This window comes from Ochotona princeps, chromosome 6 (assembly GCF_030435755.1).
Source record: "Ochotona princeps isolate mOchPri1 chromosome 6, mOchPri1.hap1, whole genome shotgun sequence".
Lineage (NCBI taxonomy): Eukaryota > Metazoa > Chordata > Mammalia > Lagomorpha > Ochotonidae > Ochotona > Ochotona princeps.
The window spans coordinates 75,159,753-75,183,466 of NC_080837.1; the positions used below are offsets into that span (position 1 = coordinate 75,159,753).

General features: G+C 41.4%; 1 protein-coding gene across 1 annotated transcript in view; it reads left to right on the forward strand.

Moving 5' to 3' along the window:
• Positions 1 to 23,593, forward strand: part of OCA2 (OCA2 melanosomal transmembrane protein) — a 222,300-nt gene extending 198,707 nt beyond the window's left edge. The window contains exon 24 of the mRNA XM_004597604.2: positions 23,080 to 23,593. Within this exon, the coding sequence (XP_004597661.2) occupies positions 23,080 to 23,164 (85 nt within the window). The 3' untranslated portion in view covers positions 23,165 to 23,593. The remainder of the gene's footprint in view (positions 1 to 23,079) is intronic.
• Positions 23,594 to 23,714: the final 121 nt, after the last annotated feature.

A 23,714-nucleotide genomic window follows, 5' to 3' on the forward strand; every position in this document is an offset into this window, starting at 1 on the left:
CTGCTGTGGCCAACATCAGCTCAGGAAGATCTGTTGGAATATGCACACTGAGAATTGAGATGGGAAAGTGGGCAGGGTCACTTGCACAGTGGAGGCAGACAGGCCCATTTTGATCCCAGAAATGCGCCCTCCCCCTGGACCCTGATGCTCGTTGTCAACCTGCCCAGCCAGGTTTTCCTTCTAGTAGCTACAGAATCATTTAGTTAAACAATGAAAGCTAGTGGAATAGATAAAGGAATGAGTGAGTGAATGAATGCAGAGGTACATGGGACTGATGGAAGGCTGACTGGCATGGAGCTTGATGTGGCTTCTTGCTCTCAAATCCTGATTGTGCATACAGGAGAGTTAAACTATGGGTTCCAACAATGAAAAAAATCACACAAATGTTAATTCAGCAGTAAATGCAGCCATCTGAATAATCACCACTTCATTTTTTTTTTTAAGATTTATTCATTTTATTACAGCCAGATATATACAGAGGAGAGACAGAGAGGAAGATCTTCCGTCCGATGATTCACTCCCCAAGTGAGCCGCCTCGGCCGATGCGCGCTGATCCAAAGCCGGGAACCTGGAACCTCTTCCAGGTCTCCCACGCGGGTGCAGTGTCCCAATGCATTGGGCCGTCCTCGACTGCTTTCCCAGGCCACAAGCAGGGAGCTGGATGGGAAGTGGAGCAGCCGGGATTAGAACCGGCGCCCATATGGGATCCCGGGGCTTTCAAGGCGAGGACTTTAGCCGCTAGGCCACGCCGCCGGGCCCAATCACCACTTCATTTTTAAAAATAAGTATTGAACATCTTGACTGCAGAAAATAGCTAAAATGTATCTGTAATAATTTTTAAATGGAGAAAGATACATGATTTATTTTTAAGATAGCTCATTATTTTATCAATGTACATTTTAAATATCCCCAAAGAATGCAGATAACATTATAATTTTCATATTTTAGTAGTAGTCTAACGAAACACTTGTAAGATGTCATGTAGCTAATTTGCCACTAGTTTTAGATTTTCAAAACTTAACTGAACTACGTGTGTGATACATTTATAGGCCAATTCTGCAATGTGAGATGCTGTCTTTGAAAAACAGAGCCCTGTTGATTTGTGGCTACATTAGTCACTCTATATTAGTTCCATGGCAGTTCTGCTTCATTTAAAACTGATTGGATAAACAAGATAAATTGGCATTGTCAGTGATTGTAAAAATGAGATTTCTGGTTTTATCAACCAGGGAACCATTGTGCTATAGGCACTGGCAGGGCTGCATGCCCTGATGGCTTCTTGTTCTGTAAGTCATGTTGGAAGCCAGCAACACTGGGACAAAGACCCAGCTGGGACTTCTGGACAAAAGTTGGAGACCCACATCAGCCATCATTTTCACTCATTCCTCCCTTTCAGCTTCCCTGATAGTCCTCAGTGTGAACTTTTGTCATGTTAATGGGACTAAGCCATGTTTTGTTGGGCTATGAGACTCAGATACTATTTACGTTTACAAAGATTTATTTGCTTTTACTGGAAAGTTAGCTTTACAGAGAGAAGGAGAGAGAGAATTGTCTTCCATTCGTGGGTTCACCCCTCAAGTGGCTGCAACAGCCAGCACTAAGTTGATTCGAAGCCAGGAGTTTCTTCAGGGGCTCCCAAGAGGGTGCCGGGTCCTGAGGTTTTGGGCCATTCTCAACTGCTTTCCCAGTCCACAAGCAGGGAGCTGGAAGGAAAATGGAGCAGCCAGGATCTACCCGTATGGTATCCTGGCAGATGTAAAGAGAGGACTTTAGCCACTAGGCTACTGTGCCAGGCTCTATTTTTTTTTTAATCCAGGGTTCTTAGGTATAATTTTACACAGTAGCCATCATCTACCCTTTTCGATGTAGAGTTCAATGAATATTGGCAAATATGTGCAAATGTGTAATCACCACTTCAACACAGTCGTAGAATCCTCCTATCACCCCAAGTTTCCCTGGTATGCCAATCCTTCTCTCCCTTTTCAGATGCTGGAAAGAACTCCTCCATGTTTTATTCTTTTATTTTTGTCTTTTCCTGTAAAAATGGAATATAGCTGTCTTCACCTAGTGTAATCTTCTTTGAGAACCAAGCATGTTTTTGTGTGTGAATAGTTTGTGTCTTTGGATTGGTTCTTAGTATTCCATCATATAGATGTTCCACAGTTTTCCTAGTTTTGTGTGGATTTATGTTTTTACTCCCAACCCTCCAAATTGCCTAGCATGCTATGAGAGCATGAAGCTAGATAGTTTGTGATCGTCAACTTTCTGGAGCTGGTATATCAGACTGGTATATCTTTCTAGAGCTGGTATATCTTTTTCAGACAAAAGTTTTCAGTTCTAATGAAGTTGGATTTATGAATGTATTCCTTTATGAATCATGCTCTTAGTACTGTGTCTGAGAAGTCTATGCATAGCACAAGATCACAAATATTTTTTCTTAGATTTTATTATAAAAATTTCATATTTTACCTCTATGTACATAATATATTTGATATTAATTTTGTATGTGATGTGAGGCTTAAAGAATCCTTTTATTTAAATGTGAATATCTGATGTTTACAACATCAGTAGTCAAAAGAACTTTTTTTTCATTGAGTTGCTTTTTAGAAAAATATTATTTTTCATGATAGTTTCCCTTTCCATCCTCATCATTTAACCTCCCCCTCACCGTTTTCGCTATGCTATTACAATAGTATAGTTTTCAGCAACAGTCACAAGCTCATCATTCTTCTATTTAAAGTAAATCATGACGTTGTATGAATAGACAATGGTAGAAAGTCCAGCATCCTAGTGTCAAGATATATTTAACAGTTTAATTGGGGATCCAGTCTTCATACAAGAGTAGAGATGCGTGCTGCACTGTATATTCACTTCTCAGTATCCTAGCCTCCATTACACAGTTCAGCTTTAAGAATATATGTATATATATATGTATATATATATATATTGTAGTTTGCATGAAGATTGCCTTATATTAGAGAGAACATATGATGTTTATCCTTTTGAGATTAGCTTATTTCACTGAGCATAGTGGTCTCTGGTTGGGACCATTTTGTTGTAAGCAGTAAAATTTCATTCTCTTTAATGGCCAAGTAGTATTTCATAAGGTAAAGGTACCACAATTTCTTTATCAGTTCCTTTTTTGACTGGCATATGATTTGTTTGACTGGCATATTGTGAATTGTGCTGCTGTATATACAGGGTTTAGGTCACTTTATCATTTGCAGGTTTCATTTCCTTTGGATAAATTCCCAAAAGTGAAATATCTGGGTCATATGACAGATCAATTTTTGGGTTGTCTTAACACTCTCCATACTGACTTCCACAGTGGCTTTCCTAGCCTACATATCAAGGTGCTTTTATACTTTTGACAAACATTCAGTGAAAACAAATCTGGTCAGATGAACAATGATTCAATGGATGTGATTGTCAGATAGGCTTTGATGAGTTCCTGTGTGTCTCTGAAGGTATAAGAGATTGAGTACTTTGCACCAGACTGCATATGTATTTGATATGAGCAGACATGGAATCCCATGAGTATCTGCAGCAAATGGAAGACTGAGTAATCTTGTAAACTGCCTAAAGTAAATACAATCTCCAACTCACACACATACCCAGTGGCACACAGTGGCAGGTGTACACTATAATACATTAGCACTAATTGTTGTCTTGCTGCTAAGCTGTATTGATTCTATGTAAGTGACCCTTTGGAAGTCGGACTTCAAAATAATATTTTTAATTCTCCCCCACCCCTGAAAAAGAGAGCTAAGTGCTGAAACACAGTGGGGAAGATAAAATTTATAGGGTTATTTTAGGCAAGTTACTAAACAAAGAAAAATAACAATGGCAGCCACATAGAGGATAGTCAGGCTCTAGAATTTCTAGAATCTGTTGTCAAAATCGTTTTCAACAAAAAGCTATGAGGCATGTAAAGAGGTGGGAAAGCATTAGTATATGATGGAAATTGAGGAAATCCCAAGGTAAGACTTACAACACCAAAGTTTCAAAATAAACTTAGTAATATTAATGTGCTTAAAGAATTAATACAAAACATTTAGATAGATAAAATATTCAAACAGTAACTGGTACAACAGACAGTATTGATAGAAATGCAAGTCAGATGGAAATTCCACAGTTGAGAAAGACATGATACTGAAATAAAAAAGCTTTAATATAGACAGGCCACCAGCAACAAATTTGTCCTGGCAGTAACATGTGACATATATGGATGGAACTGGAAACCATTATGCAAGGGAAAATAAACCAGTCTTGAAAAGACAGATATCATACATTTTCTCTGATAAGTGGAAGTAAATATCAAGCACACACACAAAGAGTAGGAATGAAATGGTCACTTTGGGATATGATTGTCATTTTTAAGCCTGTCTTTATACTCCAGTGGAAATATGGTCTTGTGATCTTACTTTTTATTTGTTGAATGCTATGGTTAAGCTTGTGAGTATAGAGTGGAAACTAATTGTGACTCTGTGAAGAGAGGGATCACAGGAAGGGAATTGGTAGGGAGCAAGAGAACATGGCAATTGGGATTAGTTTCTTGGAACTGTACCTATGGAATGAATAAAACTTGTTCCATTTGTATTAATACAAAATTTTAAAGAAGGTTATCAAGTTTTCTACTCTAGAAACACAGGGTATCTTTCCTATTTTGTGTTTCCTTTAATTTTTTTCAGGAGTATTTTGAGGGTTTTGGTATATGCAGGTATTTGGCTTCATCCATTATTATGTCTCAAAGTATTGATGTTGTATTCATTTTGCAGCATGTATCATTGCCTCATTATTTATGAAAGAGCAATATTCAGTTGTATGCATATGCCATAATCTATCCATTCATCCATCAATAAATACTTGGGTAGTTTCTGCTTTTTAGTGATTGCTGTGGACATGGATGTACAAGTATTAGTTCATCTGTGCCTTCACTTCACTTGAGTATATACTTAGACATGAATTGATGGATCATAGAGTCAGTTTATTATGTTCGGGAAAGCTGCTATCCCATTTTCATAACTACACAATGTTGCATAGTCCTTGAAGTCCAGTTTCTCAACATCATCTATGTTGCATGTTGTTTTCTTCCGTTTCTGTGGCGCTCAGTCTGATGTGTGTGGAGTGGTGCCTCCCTGTGTTTGATTTGCTGATTTGCATTTTCTTAATGATTAGTTATTTGGAGTATCGTTTGATGTGCTTAATTGGTTAGTGATATATCTTTTTTGAAGTGTCTATTCTTGTCATTTGCCTGTATTTTAAAATAAGTGATGTGTTCTTTTGCTGTTTAGTTGCTGGGGTTTTCAGTGTTTGCTAAATTAATTCCTCATTGCATGTATAGTAAGTATTTATTAAATTAGTTCCATATCGGATACACAATTTTGACATATTGTCTTCCATTTCCTTGGTTTGCGCTTGACTGAGGTGATCACTTCTTTAGATGTATAGCAGTTTTTATTTCTGATGAAATTCAAAATTGTGTATATTTTTTCTTTTGTTGCCTATACTTTTTATGTCATTTCTAAATAAATCACTGCTAAATATGATATCATAAATACACTATGTCACTTTTCCCTTTTTTTTCCCTGCCAATTTTCTTTTTTTTTGGTAAATCTTCTGTCTGATAATTCACTCCACAGGCAGCCGTGACGGCCAGAGCTGAGCCGATTTGAAGCCAGGAGCTTCTTTCAGGTCTCCCAAGTGGGTGCAGGGTCCCAAAGCTTTGGGCCATCCTTGACTGCTTTCTCAGGCCACAAGCAGGGAGCTGGATGGGAAGTGTAGCGGCTGGGATTAGAACCAGCACCCATACTGTGCCAAGCCCCTTCTGCCAATTTTCTAGCTTTAGTTTTGTTGTTGTTGTTGTTTGTTTGTTTGTATTTTCTATCCAGTTTGAATAATTTGTCTATTTGGTGTAAGACAGGAGGACAGTTTTGTTGTTTTGCTTGTATGTATCCAGTTTTTTTCACTCAACGTTTGTTTAAGAGACTGTTCTTCCCCCATGGAATGTTGTTGGAGAAATCATTTTGCCGTGGGTGTGAGGAGTTATCTGGGATTTGTTTCTCTGTATGCTTTGTGATCCTGTATTAAAAACTGAACATTTAAAAAAACAGCTGTGTCTCCCAACCTGTGCTGATTGGCTCCTAGCATTGGAAGACCTTTTAATGGGTTCAGCATAAAGGTGAAGCTCTAGCCGGCCTGTTCTGGCTCTGCATATGTGCCTTCTTTAATTCTCCCTTATATGTGACTGCTTTCAAGTATCCATTTATTTCAGAGTCTCAGCCCTGCTTTTATTTTTCACCCCCCAGATCCTCAGCTGTTCTATTACTTTTCTGTACCAATTCTTGCCTTAGGCAGCTGCAGGCCAGTAACCCCTCTCTCAACAGACTTTCATGAGCTGGGTCCACTGATTTCTGTGGCTTTTACTTGCCTGAGATTCAAGCTTCATCATTTTTGGCTGTCTGAACTTCAATGTAATTGTAGACCCCAGTCCCCCTGGCAATATTAGAATGCTACAAAAACTGCTGGTCCCTTCTGTTTTTTTTTCTTATATCTATTTATTTATTTGGTGGTGGTGATGGGTTCTTAAAAGGGATCAGACTGCTTCTTTACCCAAACAATCAAACTACATCATGCTAGGAAAGTTGTGGGGGTAAATGTGAGTAAAAATATCCCAATATTTCCTACCGCTTTGGACATGCGCTTTTCTTGACTGTTGGTTTCATGCTGTAGCTATATACTGATTTATAGAATTCCTCTAAAGCCATTTTAGTTTCTGGTTGTTTATTTAGTGTTTCCATGGGAGAATCAGGGGTTAGAGCTTCTTAGTCCATTGTCTTGCTCACTTCTCTCCTTTTAGAATAACACGACAGTGTGTTATTGATCCAGGGCATTAAACCTTGCTTATTTATTCATGCTTTAATGGATGTTAGGATTGTTTATACTTTTTGGCTAATCATGGTTAGTGCTGCTATAAGCATGTGTATATATGAATGTAGCTATCACTTTTAGTTCTCTTGTATATATGCCTAAGTTTGGAATTGCTGTGCCTTCTTTATTTTTTAATTGAAAAGACAGATTTGCCTAGAGAAGTACAGACAGAGAGAAAAATCTTCCATCCACTAAATGGTCACAATGACCAGAACTGAGCTGATTTGAAGCCAGGAGCCAGGAACTTCTTCCAGGTCTCCCACGTGGGTGCTGGGTTCCAAGGCTTTGGGCCATTTTTACTGCTTTGTCCAGTCCACAAGCAGGAAGCTGGAAGGAAAGTGGAGCAGATAGGACGTGAACCAACATCCACATAGGATCCTGGCACATGCAAGGTGAGGATTTAGGCACTGACCCATCACGCTGGCCCCCCCTTTTTTTTTGAGAAGTTGGTTTTCACTGTGTGTGAATGGAGTTTGGGTTGTATGTTTTTCTTTGTAGCACTCGAAGGATGTCACCCTATCATCGTCCAGCTTGAGTTGTCTAGCAAGAAGTCTATTGCAGTTCTTAGCATTGTTTCTCTGTTTGGAATCTGTTACTTCTCCTGGATTCTTGTAAGATTTTCTGGATTTGTTTTTCAGGAGGTCAAAATGGCACTCCTGGGCTTGGGCTTGATTTGTTTGTTCTGGGATTTATTTTTGCTTGGTGTTTACTGTGTTACTTGGACTCATGCGTCCTGGATGACTCTGGACTGCTTTTGTCTGCCTGTTTTGCTCCCCCCGCCCCATTTGTAAGCTTACACATGATACATGGTTTGATGTTATATCACAATTACTGGTGGCTGCATGCAATTATTCTTTTGTTCTCATTTTTTCCCTTGATTCTACTTTAGGTAATTTTCATTTATTTTTCAAGTTCACCAATTATTTTCTGAAATTGGTCATCTCCCAGCAACCCTGTCAAAGGCTTTTTTTTGCCTTTATTAATATGATTTTTATTTCTAACATTTCATTTTGTTCTTTGTTATCTTTCATGCACAAATATAACACACTTGAGTCTGGTTCATTGATTGCATCATCCTTTGAGAGTGTTTCTCCATGTCCTCTGCTTACTTATAGGACTTATTTATTCCTCAACATACTATTCAGACCAATTAATTAGCATTTCCATTCCTTGTATTTGAAGCTCCTCTCTGCTGTTATGTTATCAAGAACTGCACTCACCCCCTATGCTCTGGAGCACTATAATTGCTGTTGGGAAGGTGGAAACTTAGCAGAAAAGAAGTAAAAACTAAAGCAAATACTGATGCATGCCAGCAAATATATAGTCATTTCCTTCTGTTAGGACTTTAAAGGTGTGATTTGACTCCGCCTAATGAGAAGTTGACTGGTTTGTGATTCGTTGTTGCTATGGTTACCTTCCTTGCCCTATAATCTTTAAATTGCTCTAGTGTTCCTTTGTGTTTCAAGTGGAGGAGAGCTGCGTGCCTGAGAGCTTTTAGCAATGTCTCATTTTTAGGACTTTTCTTTGTATTGCTTGGCAGTGAAACCTCTCCTTGCCCTTATCTTTTTGCCTGAAGTTATTTTGGATTTTGTTGTTTGTTGCCCACACTTGTTCACCTCGTGGGCATGTGGCAGGTGTGTTCTTACTTGGATGAAGTTTCTGTTTTGGGTAGGCTCTGTGTCCCTGAGTCCTGCCTGTATTGACTTTTAGTGCCTTCGCTACACCTAAAACTGTGTCTCACTACTGTGGCTGTCCATGCCTCAACTCACCCATGGAACGCTTTGTTCATTTCCTTCCCTTTGACTGTATTGCGGTTTTCAGTATTGTTCTGGGCATATCAGGTTTGTGGTCCTTCTCCCAGCAGTTTCAGACCTGGGTCTATTGTTGGGGAATTTCCATATACATAATGAGACACTTGGGAATAGAACCCAAGTATGAACACAGAATGCACTTACTTTCATATGTAACTTATACACATAGCCTGAAGGTGTGTGATTTTAGTGTTCCTGTTTTTTGACTGCTACCTCTTCTCATGAATTTTCCTCTTGTCATCATGTCATCACTTTAAAGTTAAGTTTTGGGGCTTTTTCAGATTGTAGATGTTTAGAAAGGTGATTTTCAGTCAGTATTATGATAAAGAAAGAAGGAATAGAGAATTAGGGCATCAAAATGAATTGGCTTCAATGATCAGAAAATAGAGGGTAGGTCCCAGTAGAGTAGACAATTTTATGTGATTTTTCTACTGTAACATATGACATCTCTAACGCATAGGATAATGCATGGCACATGAGAAGATGCCTAAACACATGACTGTAAGGAATCAATTCATATTCAGGCTTTAGATTTCTTGTGCATACTGTAAGGAGTGATTTGAAAGTCGTCATGGAGAATGAGACCTTGCCACCCTGGACCCAGTGCCATTTCCTCTTCCTCACAGCTCATGTCAGTCCACCTGTTCATCAGACAATCCGGCATCACCAGAAAATCTCATCCCTCATCTGCCAGCTCCTTTCACAATCCCGCCCACTTACCAATTATCCTCAGGCATTCATTTGCAGACACCAATCCCCTGGGGCCTGCTCTTCAATCCCTCCCAATCCCACCCTTCTGCACCTTGCGGGTTCACCTGAACATAACGACTCCCAGGTGCCTATACTGGCCTTCCCCTCGTGCCCTACTAACACCTCAGTCCCTTTCCTGCCCCGCTGGAGGTGCCTCCATGTTGCCTTGTCCTGGCTGCTCTTCCCAACCTAACTCCCTAACCCCCCATCCCATTCCTGCCCTGCTGGAATAAACCTCCTAAAGTGCCTCCTTGCTTCTGGTGTTTTCAGGAAGTGCCTCATTGTGTCTGGTGTTTTTGGCTCATGGTAAAAGAACCAGGCTGTGGGAATTAGCTAGCATAATAACATAAGAACTCTAAGAACTCTGTTTTAAATAACTAACACATACAGTAAAGGTTTAGGCAATCTTACCTCCAAGTTTTTTTTTTCTCATTTCAAACTTCTAGAATTTTAATTATTTTTAAGTTAGTTTGTAAATTATTTTAACATTTTTAAAAACATCTTACTCTTGAGTATGATATATATGAAAGGATTAAATAGATACTCCAGATGATAAAATACATTACAGAAAAATACTTGCAGGCCACAGTTGGATTTACTGAAATCTCAGGAGGTTCGTATTAACCAGCTGTGAAGTAGTGATTAAAATGTATTACGATCTCTGAGTGTTTAAATCATAGTGAATATTCTATTATTGCTGTTTGGCAGTTTGTTCTCAATATGTGAGGTTAGAGGAAAGCTAAGAACCTATCCTTTTTCCATGGAGTGGAATTGGTTTGAGACATAGGAAAGCCTTTCCCTTGAGGAGGAGTTACAGGAACTACAGGTCCTAGACGTGAAAAAGACAATATGTGGGAGGTTTGCAGCTGCCTTCAAACACTTGATGACAAATGTGATATTTCCAAATTGCTGCAAGAAATGGACATGGGATCTGTGGGTCCAATGGATATCTTTGATTCTATATAGGGATATGGATTAGCAGTCAGATTTTTACAATGGGAAGCCTTTTGAGGCAATGAACTCTTTAATCCTGGAATGTCCAATTTGAGATTGGAGCATGGATCAAGTGAGAATGATAGCCCAGATCTGAAATTTCTTGGGTGAGATTTATGAAAGGAGGTGCTTTATTTAGACTGAAACAGAGATGGTGTTTTGTGTAATGTCAGAATCATTCTGAACAAGATCAGAGTCAAGCACTATTTCCCTTACACCTTGTAGAGAGGCACCAAAATGAACCATGGCATCTTCCATTTCTTATGCTTAAAATCTTATTTTTTCAAGGTTCTTGATACTTTCCCAATCCTTCATTCTACAACTTTATTTTCACTATTTAAAGAAAATATATTCCCCTAGAATATTGCTTGAAAGAAAGAGTGCTTCCAGGTCAAACATGATTTAGAAGCCGAGTAATATATTCAGCTGCGGAGATCCACAGGCATATTGGAATATTAGACCTGATGCAGTCCAGTAGTTAATTACCTGAGTAACCTGTGTTGCTGTTTAGCCAGCACTTCTTAAATTCATTAGACCTTGGAGATTCATTTGAATGACACTTTGGAGACACCCACATGACCCCACGTTGGGTTTTAAGGCAAGGAATCAGCGTTTCTAGCATTTCCAGTGAATATCTTGTAATTGCAGTCAAGAAAGCATGCACTGTCTTGAAGGACAAGAGAACACTTTGGCTGTAATCTGGAGTCCCTCCTCCTTCACAGGAAGATGCCCAGAGGGGTTTAATGTGGCTAGGATAGAGGGGAATAATAGCAGCACCTATATGAGTATGACCCCTGTCCAAGACAGGCCAGACCAAGGAACAGGAGGTGGCCTAGCAAAGAGGTTTGTAGAGTACAGAAGTCACTTTTGGGTTTCCCAGGGGGATATATGTGATGGGAGAGGAGGTTATTTGGGGGAAGACATTCCTCTTAAAAGAATTCGATGTGTATGAAGATCTGACACATGTAAATAATCTCATTAAGGGGACAAGGGTTCAGCTTGGGGGGTTAACATACCCTTGAAGTTTACCAAAGAGAATGCCTGTATCCAATACCCAGCCCTGTTTTTGACTCCAGCTTCCTGGAGGAAAGTGATAGTTCAAATAATCGGTATTGTTGCTCCTCTGTGGCAGTCCTGAATTGAGTTCCCAGTTCCCAGCTCTGGCCTCAGGCTCTTGTAAGAATTTGGGGTTTGAACCAGAGAATAGGACCTGTGTTTCCTTCTCTTTAATACATTTTTAAGTCTCATAAAGAGGATTTCTTTTGGTCTTGGTTTAATTCTACATGAACACATCATTTTTTCCCACTTATTACACTTGTTTAATACAGTATAAATACTTGATATCTCTTAATAGATTTTTAAGTATGCAACACAGTATTGTTAATTGCAGGCATGACGTATTGTAGATCTCCACAACGTGTTCAAAGCATATTAGTACAGAAACGAGAACTAACAATGAAACAAATGAAGACAGGAAGGGAGGAAAACAGCTATAAGCTAAAACAGAAAACAGTGAGAAAAATAATAAACATCTATCAGCAAACACTTCAAATGTAAATGAATTTAATTTTCAAGATGAAAAACATGAAGTGACTGGGTGCTATCTACAAATGACCCATTTTACACTTAAGGACACGGATTGGCTAAAGTACAGGGATAGACAAAGATAATCCAACCAAATGATAATCGAAAGAAAATAAATGTGGCAACATTCAGACCAAATAGACTTGTAGTCAGAGATTTTCACAAGGAACAAGGAAGACCATTATATAATGATCAAAATTCAACCCAGCAGAAAGATGTAACAATTAAAAGTATAAATACACACAAATAAATGTCTAACACAAGCATTAAGAGAACCGAAGGGAGACCTGGAAAGCAATCATACGTGATTTTAATATCCCACTTTCAGTGATGGATGGACTGTGCAAGCAGAAAATCAGCAAGGCAAGAGCAGACTTGAACAAGACCAAATGGATCAGGCAGACGCATATAGAACCTGTGTTCTTCCCAAGTTCACTCAGAACATTCTCCAGGCTAGATTGCAAAATAGAGTTTAATAAATTTAGGTGAATTGGAACCGATCAGACAATTTGACCACAAAAATATGAAAACTCATGGAACTTTACTCCCTAGTAGTTCTGCTGAATACCTATCTGAATTCTTCAAAATGATTTATTTGAGCCTTGGTCTTCTGCTTTGTAATAGGGACAGTGTTTTCTAACAACATCTGGTTGTAAAAATTAAATAAAACACAACCCAGCTTGGTAGTCCTGTGGCTAAAGTCCTTACCTTGCATGTGCCAGGATCCTATATTGGCACTGGTTTGTATCCCAGCTCTTCCACTTCCCATTCAGTTTCCTGCTTCTGACCTGGGAAAGCAACAGTTGAGCATGGCCCAAAGCCTTGGGACCCTGCATCCATGTGCGAGCCCTGGAAGAAGCTCCAGGTTCCAGGCTTTGGATCTGCTTAGCTCGAGCTGTTGCAGCCAGTTGAAGAGTGAACCAGCAGATGGCAGATCTTTCTCTCTGTCTGTCCTCCTCTCTGTACATTTGATTTTCCAATAAAAATAAATAAATCTTAAAAAAATTGAAAAGGCCTATGGAATCTCTTATATATGCTTCTTTGCATATAATGACATGTAAGTGAAATTCCATCATTTCCCCCTTTCTTCTGCATGGAGCCTAATTTGTAACTTCCTAACAATGTGGAGACTCTTTGGTCTCCTTTCCTTTGTTCTGTTGCTGGTTCTTTGCAGGCCAGAGCAGGTGTTCCTGGGAACCTTCCTAACCTACCGTAGTTTGCTTTGCTGCTGTGGGGAAGGGCATCTTGATGAGCGCTGGGAGATCTCCAGCAGGTTTTCTTTCCTTCTGCTATACTATGACTTTTTCCTTTTTTTTTTTTTTTTTTTGAAGAGGGGGTTGGGGAAGGAAAGTTGTATTAGGTAAAATTTACATGAGCCATCATTATTGTTCTAAAAACAGATATGCAAGAGCCCTTCTTTTGTGCAGAGTGTCTCTTGCTGCTGAAACAAATGTGTCCTAGGAAACTGAGTGGCCTTCCATGACCAAAGGCTCTCCTCACAGGTCTTTTCCTCAACTCCTCTCCCTTTCCTTGCCCTTCTTACTTCTCTTTATCCTTTATCCGCCCAGGCCACTCACTACTGCCTCCCCCTCCCTGTCTCCACGCGTCTTTTTTTAACGGTCAGATTCTCCTCGTGTACATATGTTACTTTGGAGGCCAGACAAATTTATACCTTTTAACAAGAACATGACTGAATGCAGCACAATAAAAATGGATAGAAAATCCATTTGCAGTTTTAAAAGCCCAGTAGACATATTTTGGATTCAGCAAATATTTCATGCCAAACACTTAGGTTAAACTCATAAAATTATATATCTACAATGTCACTAGAGTCGTGGAATATTTGTTTTTTTTTTAAAGCAAATCTGAATTTTAAAAATAGGATCAGCTGAATGCAGATTATTTGTATTACGGTTTCCTCCCTGAACTGTAATATTCAACACAGAAAGGCAATGTAGAGTGCCTAAAATCATGATCCACAGTGGACTTATTAGGGCAAGCTCCCCTGCCCTTATTATTCCAGATCTTCCCAGAGAGAGGATGGCAGGGATTGCGGCATGTCTTCCAGTTGGGACGGTAGCACTCTTCCCTTTGGAGGAAATTCAGAAGAGGAAGCAGTGGCATCCTCTGGCTGGGCAGCACCACCAACATTCCCTGCCATTATCCCTGTGCTGCTGGAGCAGAGCTTGTGCTCCCTGAAAGCAAATCCTTAGTGAACAAGGTGCTTCAGGGGTTCCCCAGAGGGTGGACCCTCCACAGGCAAATACAGCATCTACCATGAGCACGGTGCTGTCCCTGGAGCCACCAGACAAAATAACGGAGCTACTGGGTCAATGTGTGGTTTACAGGCTCTCTAGGGCACTGGGGTAAGGTTTTGAAGTTTGACTACTTCTGACAAGTTTCTGATATTGAAATGATACTGTGTACTGTATGTGATTTCCTTGAAGTACAAATATGCATATGAATAAAAAATATGTGCATATGGCAAAACACTACATTTGTATTGGGATAATGAGATTATAGGTGACAAAACTGTAACATCTGGTGTTATTTGTTTTGTTTTTCTCTTGCCTTTACCTTGTAGATTTAAGTAACTAATTTTAATTGCATTCTTCCAGTTCACAAGCAATGCATGAATGCATGCTACTGTAAATTGCTGATAAAGTCGGAAAACGTAGATATTGACACAGGAAATCAGGGAAGTCTCCCTTTGGCATCTTGCTCTCCTCCTCCTTAGTAATTCCTGTAAACCTTAGCTGCTATGGCCATGGCTCTTGTTGTTTGATGCATAGATTTTAAGGATGATATGTAGGGCCTTTGCTTTTTCCAGAGTTTTTCTAAGTCCTGAGCTGACGGAGACCCCGTGCTGAAGAGAGGTGCTGTGACTGTGTGCATAGTAGCAAGACCAATGCCAAGCAAGAACCCCTAGGACATATAGAAGACAGGCTGGGTACTCAGGGGAGACAGGAAAGAGGCTGTCTCTGCAGCGTCAGAAGGCTGGCCTAATGGGGACGAATGCTCTTTTGAGTAACACCTCCTCCTAGCCACATCTGTTAGCTGCTGGCAGAGAGGCTTGATTCCTGGCCAACACACAGATGATGTTACAGCTGATTTGAATCTGGGGATTGGTTCTATCCACAACCAAGCATGTGGCAGATGAACAAACTGTGAATACCCTTTTTAGCAAAAGACTTCTATTGAAAAGGGCAGTGGGAAAGTTCCCAGGAAAGCATCTGGGAGGATAATCGTCTGAAGCAAAAAAAGCCATGGAAGGCAAGAGAGCTGGGAGTTTCATACCTGTTGCAAAGTTGGTAGAAGATCCTTTAAGCAGTACATTTCTTATGTGGTGAGCTTATAACACCTTCTTCTCTTCTGTTCCTCCCATTTGGTTGTGGCTTCTGTAGGACAGGTAACAAATTCTATCACGGGCCTTTCGGGATGGGAGAGCTGTCTGCCTTTTAGCCTGCTTCTGAGACTGGTCACAGAGTCTAGCTCCCTAGCCTTCTGCATGACCTTGGCACTACAACCTGCTTTTCTACAAACTAATTAATGAAATTCTTTATGTCTCTTTTAGTATCACACTTGCTTTCTAGTTTAGGCTGATTTCCCAGTTAGGCTGAGAAAATGTTCTACACTTTGGGATGGGTCCCTTTGTTTTCTCTACATTTTTTTTAAACCATTCCCACTCCAACCAACTTGTTTCACATACATGTGGGTCTGCCCCTGCTGCTGCTGCTTGAACCCTGGTAAAAGAGTTCTTCAGAGAGCTGTTCCAATGTTGCCTTGAGAAATAGAGTGGCTTTTGAGGCATGGGGAGTGTTAATGGATTAAACAGAGAGGATACTTATGAGTTTTCTGGCATTAAGTTGTTCTGTTAGAAGTAGGTGAATGCCAAGTGTAGTCTTGATCTGGATGTGTGCTCTGCACATCCTGACCGTAGTCAGGGAGAGGGTGATGGGGAAAGAGCTCTCTCTCAGAGACAGGTTAAGCAGACACGCTCAGAGGTGAATTCAGGGAATCCTGGAAGCAGAATTTCCAGTGGTCCTGGTGGAAGCCACATACATGTATCACAGAGGAGGAAATAGGCTATCAGCTTGCACCTGCTTCCAGTCTCCTGTGGTAAGGGAACAACCCCAGGGGCAAATGTGTGTTTGGTTATGTAAAGGCAGAGGGAGAGATAACACTGGGGTGGCTAATCAGAGGGTACTGGGGCTCTATCTACCTAAATGAGCCTAGATTACCTCTGAAGGATATTTAATAAGGGGGGGAATCATTAGTGTTGTGATTTAGCAGCCATTATGAAAGAGACAGGAGGAGGGAGAGATGCAGGAATACAGAAGGTTCAACGTAGGAGGGGGAGAAAGGAAGGAGAGAAACAATGTAAAACACCCTCTTGCATAGGTTAACATGACTTCCCACCTGAGCAGCACCGTGGGCCCTTGACTTAGAGCCTGGGAAGACTATTTAAAAGCAGAAAAAGATCTGAAATACTTATAAAAGCAGAGATTTTAGGATTTCATCACTGACAGCATGCTGAGGCTAAGCAGCAAATTCTGACTGGGGAGGTTCAATTTAAGTGCTAGAGGGAGGGTCGTACCCACCAAGTCACCAGGAGGAGCCTCTGTTGAAGGGTGGACATGCGGGCCGTGAAGGTGGACATTTCTGTGGACTAGATTGTGCTCCCCTCAAAATGTGTTGTTGAAGACACAATCCCTAGTGTTCAAAATGTGGCCCTTCAAGAAGTAATGAGTGAAAACAGGTGGTGAGGGTGGGCCCACATCCAGACTGCCGAGTGTCCTTTTAAGAAGAGGAGATTAGACCACAGACACATGTGCAGGGGAGAACACGTGAAGACACAGCCTGGGACTGAGACCCACACAGAGAAGTCCCTGTGATGCCAGGGCAGTGATGGCCTGCAAGCCTTTGAAGAAACCACCCTGCTGACTGCCTGGTCCCAGGATTCTGGCCTTTAGGACCCAGCGAGTGAACGTGGCTAAGGTTCTTGCCCCAGGTCCCAGTACTTTGTCCCTGCAGCCTGAGTTGACCAACACCTTGGGATAATGCTTGGGCAGGGTATGGAGACTGGGGTCTTAGTCCTCAGAGTAATCTAACTTCAGAGGGGAGAAGGAGGGTTTTTGTTTTTGATGTTTTTAGTATTTTCCTTATTATTATTTTACTTAATTAAAACATTCTTCCACATTCACTTCAGATATAGATATTATATGTGCATACAAAGGTAGCTTCACTAGGGACCAGAGACCCTAACTGCCTCTTACCTACCATGTGCCAGTTCACCTCAGAATTAAAAAATGGATGTTTCTGGAAAAATGCATCATTAACATTATTTATGAAAGGAGTGGCCCAAATGAATATTTCCTTTGAGACTTTCCAGGTACTCTGTTTTTGTCGGTCAGACTCCTACATGCTGCGGAACAGCCAGCTCAGTCATGCTGCCTGCACACCTCGGCTCTGCTCAGCTCAGTGTGCCCACCAGTTGAGCACTGCCTTAGTGAAAAGCTGCTGGCTTCTGGTGCTGCCCTACACAACCAAGTTTAGCACAGGCTTCTATAAAGTGCTTATAACAGTGGACTCCAGATTTGTTTTTATATCTGCCCTTTTCCCTGTCGACTTCTTGAAGTCAGGGGCCAGCAGATAGTTTTCTTCATGTCATCAGCATGTTATTCTACTCCTGCATATGATGAAGGCACAGGTGATGTAAGAGGGATTGAAGCAGACAGAGGACAATCTCTGTGATAAAAGAAGACCAGTAAATGCGTGTAGATCCATAGAAGATGCCAGTTAAAGGTGAGACATTAAAGATATGAGAGAAGAATGTGCTTGCTAGAGATGGTTGTTAGAGGTCAGCCCAGGAGATGCAATGCAGAATTTCTGTGTTCAACTCCAACACACAAACACAGAGTAAAGGATTCATATTTGGAAGAAAGGAAGTAAGGACCCAGAGCTTGCCGCGCAGAGGTGATCAAAGCTGCTACTATTCAACTTGGATAAAGAGGCAAGGTTCTTCAAGAAACTGGAAGAGGGAAAGTCAAATTTCAAAGCAAGGAATCTGGAAGAAGGGGCTGGGACACTGTAGAAGAGATGTTGAAGAGAATGTTGTGGGGTGTCCATACAGGATGCCAAGTCTTCCCTGGGCTGCCCAGGAGAGCAGATGGTGTGTGTTTCTTGCAGAGGCAGTGAGCTGAGAGGACACAAAAAGTGTGTGGGGGCGTGGGGAAGGCGTTTTCTTAGAAAGCAAAGGATGAGGGGAGAGGATGCCCCTAGTTTCTGTCTCTTTCACTGTCTAACTTGACTGAGACATTTCATAAGATTGAATACATATCAAGGCACAACACAATAGCAAATTGCAGCTCTCACCTGTGATTCCCCCTCTGCGTGTCCCATTCTACCCCTCCAAGCAAGCACAGTATTTCACTCCTAGTACTGAATTACCTTGCTTTAATTCTGTATTTCTTTTATATTATTTGTACTTGTTAGCCTCTTTTATGTTGGCGTTATGTGCAATATAAAAAAAAAAGATTGAATACATATTGAAGAAACCACTATAGATTGCAAAGTATATAGAAGGAAAAAAAAACAAATGGCAGCATTTCATCCATGTGTGCCTTTCCCTTCCCAAGCGTGGCCTCTTCACAGGGAAGCATTGTTCCCTGCCCTGGTGTCTGTAACCATTTCTCTGTCTTCTTCCCTGCTGGATCCCAGATACCACTTGGCAGTTTAAAATATGCCTTCTGGGTCCCAGAACAGTATCTTAGTGGCTAAAGTTCTCTCCTTGCATGCATCAGGATATCATATGGGCGCCAGTTCTAATTGTGGAGGCCTTGTTTCCCAACCAGCTCCTTGCTGTGGCCTGGAAAGGCAGTTGAGGATGGCCCAAAGTCTTGGAGCCCTGCACCCACATGAAGAAGCTCCAGACTCCTAGCTTCAGATCTGCTCAGCTCTGGCCTTTGTGACAACTTGGGGAGTGAAGCAGCAGATGGAAGATCTTCCTCTCTCTCTTCCTCTCTGTATATCTGACTGCTCAATAAAAATAAAATTTAGAAAAATCTGCTTTTTGTTCGCTGTGGGCTTCTTTAAGGTTTCTTTCAGCCCTTCCTCTCCCCTCATTCTCACTCTCACTCCTTCCTCTTGCTATGGGCTGCATAATGATGGGGTTAGACTTCCCAGAGAGGCAGGAAGCTTAGCTAGCCTTTCCTCTAGAAGGGGGCTAGCTAACTGTTAGCAGGAAATACACAAGGAAGCCTTCTTATGGGGACTGAGCATGGGAGTATTACCTGTACTGGGAGGCCCAGAGGATCCCAAGAGAAGTTGTAGAGATGGAGAGGGGTGTGGGTAGGGCAATGGAGGTACCGAGAATGAAAATAAGGGAAGGAAGAGGAATTTGTGTGAACTGTGTGCACCTGTGGCAACCTCAGAAACACAAGCAAGTTAACTTTACAGAAAGGCATTAGTGAAATGGCTTTTTGATTAAGAGCTGTAGTTTTGGTGTGTACTGAAGCCTTTGAGGGAGGAAGGAAAAATAAATAGGAAGAATGATTTCAGTGTAAACCTCAAGTAGGAGACTTCATTAGCAAATCTTTCCTGTTGAAAACCAGCTCCGTGTTCCATTTGCCAAGCTCTGTTGGAAATGCTCCAGGCAGGGTGCTGGGGCAGCCCACTTCCCAGAAATCTGCCAGCTTTGGTTTCTTACAGAACTGCATGCCAGTACAGGCGTATTTTTAACTTAAAACTAAATACGTGTGATGCAGGGTCTGTCTGGGCTTCCATCTGACATTTTGCATCTCGACTTGTGCCTTGACATTCAGGTGTTTTTGTCTTCTATATCACAGCTCGGTGTTAGAGCCCAAATGGATTGAAAATAACGCTGGAGGGAAAGCACAGCCTAGTGTGATGCTGGGTGTTGAGCAAACACGTTTTGCTAAGCCTTTTGGTGAAGGTGTTGCTTGGCTGAGAGGCTTGGGGAGCAAGACAAATTGATCTTCTGGGAAATGGAGCTATCTGTGGTGAACTTGGAGCATCAGTGTCCTGGGTATTTGGAGTCCTGCTGGTGGCAACCAGGAAGTCATTACTTCCTCCCCTTGAGGAAATCTCCTTGGAGCTGGTTCCCAGCTGGGAATTAAGGGAAGCAATGAAATGCCTATCAAGCTAGGGCTGTCTCAGAGGAGAAAGCAGCAGGGACTCGGCCCAAGGAGGCACAAGCCAGCCTTTGAAGTTCTACCAGGAAGAGCATGCCGCTGGCCTCCAATTCACTCTGGAAAGGCTCAGGTGTTCTCAGCACTGTCAGCGATGCTGCTCTCATACAGCCCAATAAACAACGTGATCTCTTGGCCTGATCCAGACTAATATTTAAGGATTTCTCCCTCCCCCAATGGCCACAACCTAAGAAGGCCATTGCATTGAGCTCCTTTGCATGGAGGCCATAGGTCCATGGATCAGGTCCACTGAACTGCTGCTACCTGCTCTGGTCTGTTAAGTTCTCTTCAGATGCTTTGTTAACTGGGACATCCACCTTGAGGCAGCATCCAGGGCCAGCTCCCCATGCAACAACTCACAGCCACCAACCTGCCTTTACAAATGCTTCTGTGGCTGCAAAGCGTTCCCTCCCAGGGCTGCACTGCCACTCAATATGGTGGCTGCCACCCTCCATGGCTACCGAGCCTTGAAATGTGGCAAGTTCCAACCGAGGTGCATTGTAAATAGAAAACCACTCTGACTTAAAAAGACCTAGTATTTAAAATACATGAAACAATCCCTTGAAATTTTATGTTTTTAATGTGGAAAATATAATGTTGAGTATTTTGCATTAAAATATATTATTAAACTTCTTTTGCCTGTTTCTGATTGTATTTTTAAAAATATTGTACTAAAATATTTAGGATTACATATTAGTGTATTTCAGATGGTCATGGAAAACTGTAAATAAAGATGAGCTCATTTTGGCTCAAAACATTTTTGAAATCTGTACCTAGGAGCGGACTTCAAAAATTTAATGAAAAAAAATTTGCAAAATGAAAAGCTGTGCATGAATTTTTAAAAACCCATTTGAAGTATCCTGGTCATGGCTCTCATCATGTTTCTGTTGGCAGGATGAGGCTCATATTTTGCCAGTGAGAAGGCATGTTCCTTCCCCTTCTCCTGTCTCTCTTCCCTCTCACTAACTTGGAGTTTGCATCTAGTGAGGCTCTTCAGTGAGGGGACCCAAGGCAGTGTTGGCCTTAGCCTGACTTGAACAATGATTCTGATATTCTATTGGGGGATTGCATATGTTGTTGGGAGCCAGAAAAATATACCATCTACCTCATGCAGGCTGTGGTCTTTGTAAAAGGTCTTAACATCTTCTGGCTTCAGTTTTCTAATTTGTGTAATGGGGATTAAATGATCTGGCTTGCTGTGTTAGGAAAATGATGCATAGCATGCGTGTCTCTGTCTATATGGCCCCTAATACATAACCGATTCACTCCTGGACCACACTGAAGCCAGGAGCTAGGAGCTCAATCTGGGTTTCTCGCATGGGTGTCAGGGACCCAAACACTTCAACTGTCATTTTCTGACTCTAAGAATATGAATTAGCAAGAAACTGGTTTCAAATTCCAGACATGCTGGAACTTGAAACAGCCACTGTCATTTGAGATGCACATCTCTGATGCAATGACTTAACTGCTGCATCAATTGCCCACCACATCGATAGTGTGTCAATACCCACATCCACGGAGAAGTGTATAAGAATTACTAGTTTAGCAGTGTAGCATTGGACTGATGGGGTTTGGATTTTTATACCACAGCAAACTAGTCAATAAATCTGGGCAAGTATGCTTCCTTCTTCAAATCCTATTTGCAAAGTAGAAATGCTCATGTCAGTCTCAGAAGGTGGTATGTCCAGTTGTTGGAGTCATGTGTGCGGAGGCCTTCCCAGTGTCCAGCTCTTGTCGGTGACATGATGGAGTGATTCAGATGGCATCTGAATGCTCACATCAATACCTGGACATGCTCTTTCCTGGGATTGGTGTCATCCCTGAGACAGCGGTGGCATCCATAAGCTGCTTCTGGGCTTGGACATTCCAAGAGGTTTGCTTGGGAAACACTGTGTTGAGAGAAAGAGGGTCAGAGAGAGAGAGAGAGAGAGAGAGAGAGAGAGAGAGAGTGAGAGAGAGAAAAGTAGAGAGAAAGAGAGATGGAGAAAGATCTTCTATCTACTGGCTCATTCTTAAAATGCCAGTAATAGCTGAGCCAGGCCTAAGCCAGGAGCACAGAACTCTATCTAGGTTGCCCATCAGGGTGGCAGACTCCCAATTGCTTGAGCCATCGCCTGCTATCTCTGAGCATGCGGTAGCAGGAAGCCAGATTTGCAAGGTAGGACTTGAACCTAGATACTGTAATACAGGATGTGAGCATTCCAAACGACATTCTAACCACCATGCCAATTGCCTCCCCCCAGCTGTTTCTGTATTTGTGTATATCTACACAACTCATGCCTCCCTAAAGATGGAAGAAAACCCTACTCTCCCTCTTCCCTTCCTTAGACAAGAGATGGCCTCATTTTCCAAACCTAGCTTTCAAGCTCCCCCAGACTTTGAGGGTGAGGAACTTTAGAAACCTCTTGATGACATGACATCTCTGTGAAATCTTGAGAAGGCTAGCTGGGGATGACACAGTAGGAGGGAACAGCCAGGGGTTTCAAATGCTCTGACATAATAGATGAACATATTGAGACTCCTATTAATTAAAACTGTGAAAAAAAGGTTGAAGCAGATCTTCAAAAAATTATACATAATGGTTGGTTATGCATCCATACAATGTGAGACATGCATCCATACAATGTGAGCTAAACTGTATTTTTTGATTTCTAGACACAAAAGGTAATAAACTTTGTATGGAGGTGCAAGGATCCTCAGGTCATATTCATTTGCAACAATGGGATATAATAACAGTAAATGTGTATCTCATGGTATTCCCCAATGCCAGAGGCCCTAACCCATTTGTCTTTGCATTTCAGGTTGGGTTTCCCAATGATGGTTGTGTCCTGCATCGTTGGGATGTGCTATCTCCTTGTGGCTCATGTTGTGGTGGGATGGAATTAATAGAGAGCCTTGATCTGAAGACTAAGGGAAACTTGATCCATCACCAATACTGGTCAACGGACCTCCCCAAGACCTCTCTTTGGAGGAAAAAAATGGTGCTCATCATGGGGACTTTGCACATTGGGAACACCCTGGAGGAGACCCTGGGCTTCCTGCTTATCCAGTTGAATGCTGGTAAAGCGTGGCTTCCTGTGGGAGAGACTTCTTCCCAAAAACAAAACCTTGGAAATGAAAGATAACTTTCCAAAGAGTCCCTTACAGGAAAATGTGATCAAAAGCCCATCTTGCTTTACTATGTAAGAAAAAACACAATTCTATTCCAAATAGCTTGTGCTCCTTAATTGTCCTTTTTCCTGAGGCTAACACATATCTAATTATTCCTCATGTGATCTCTTTTCTGTTAAAATAATTAGTATTCAAGTTGTAACACACCCCCCAATCAAATATACACTCTTACTAGGAGACAGTATGCCATTTGTAAGGAAATATTTTGTGTATTAAAAATAAACTGTTCCTTGACTAAAGATTTTGGATTTATTACTTTTGTAAT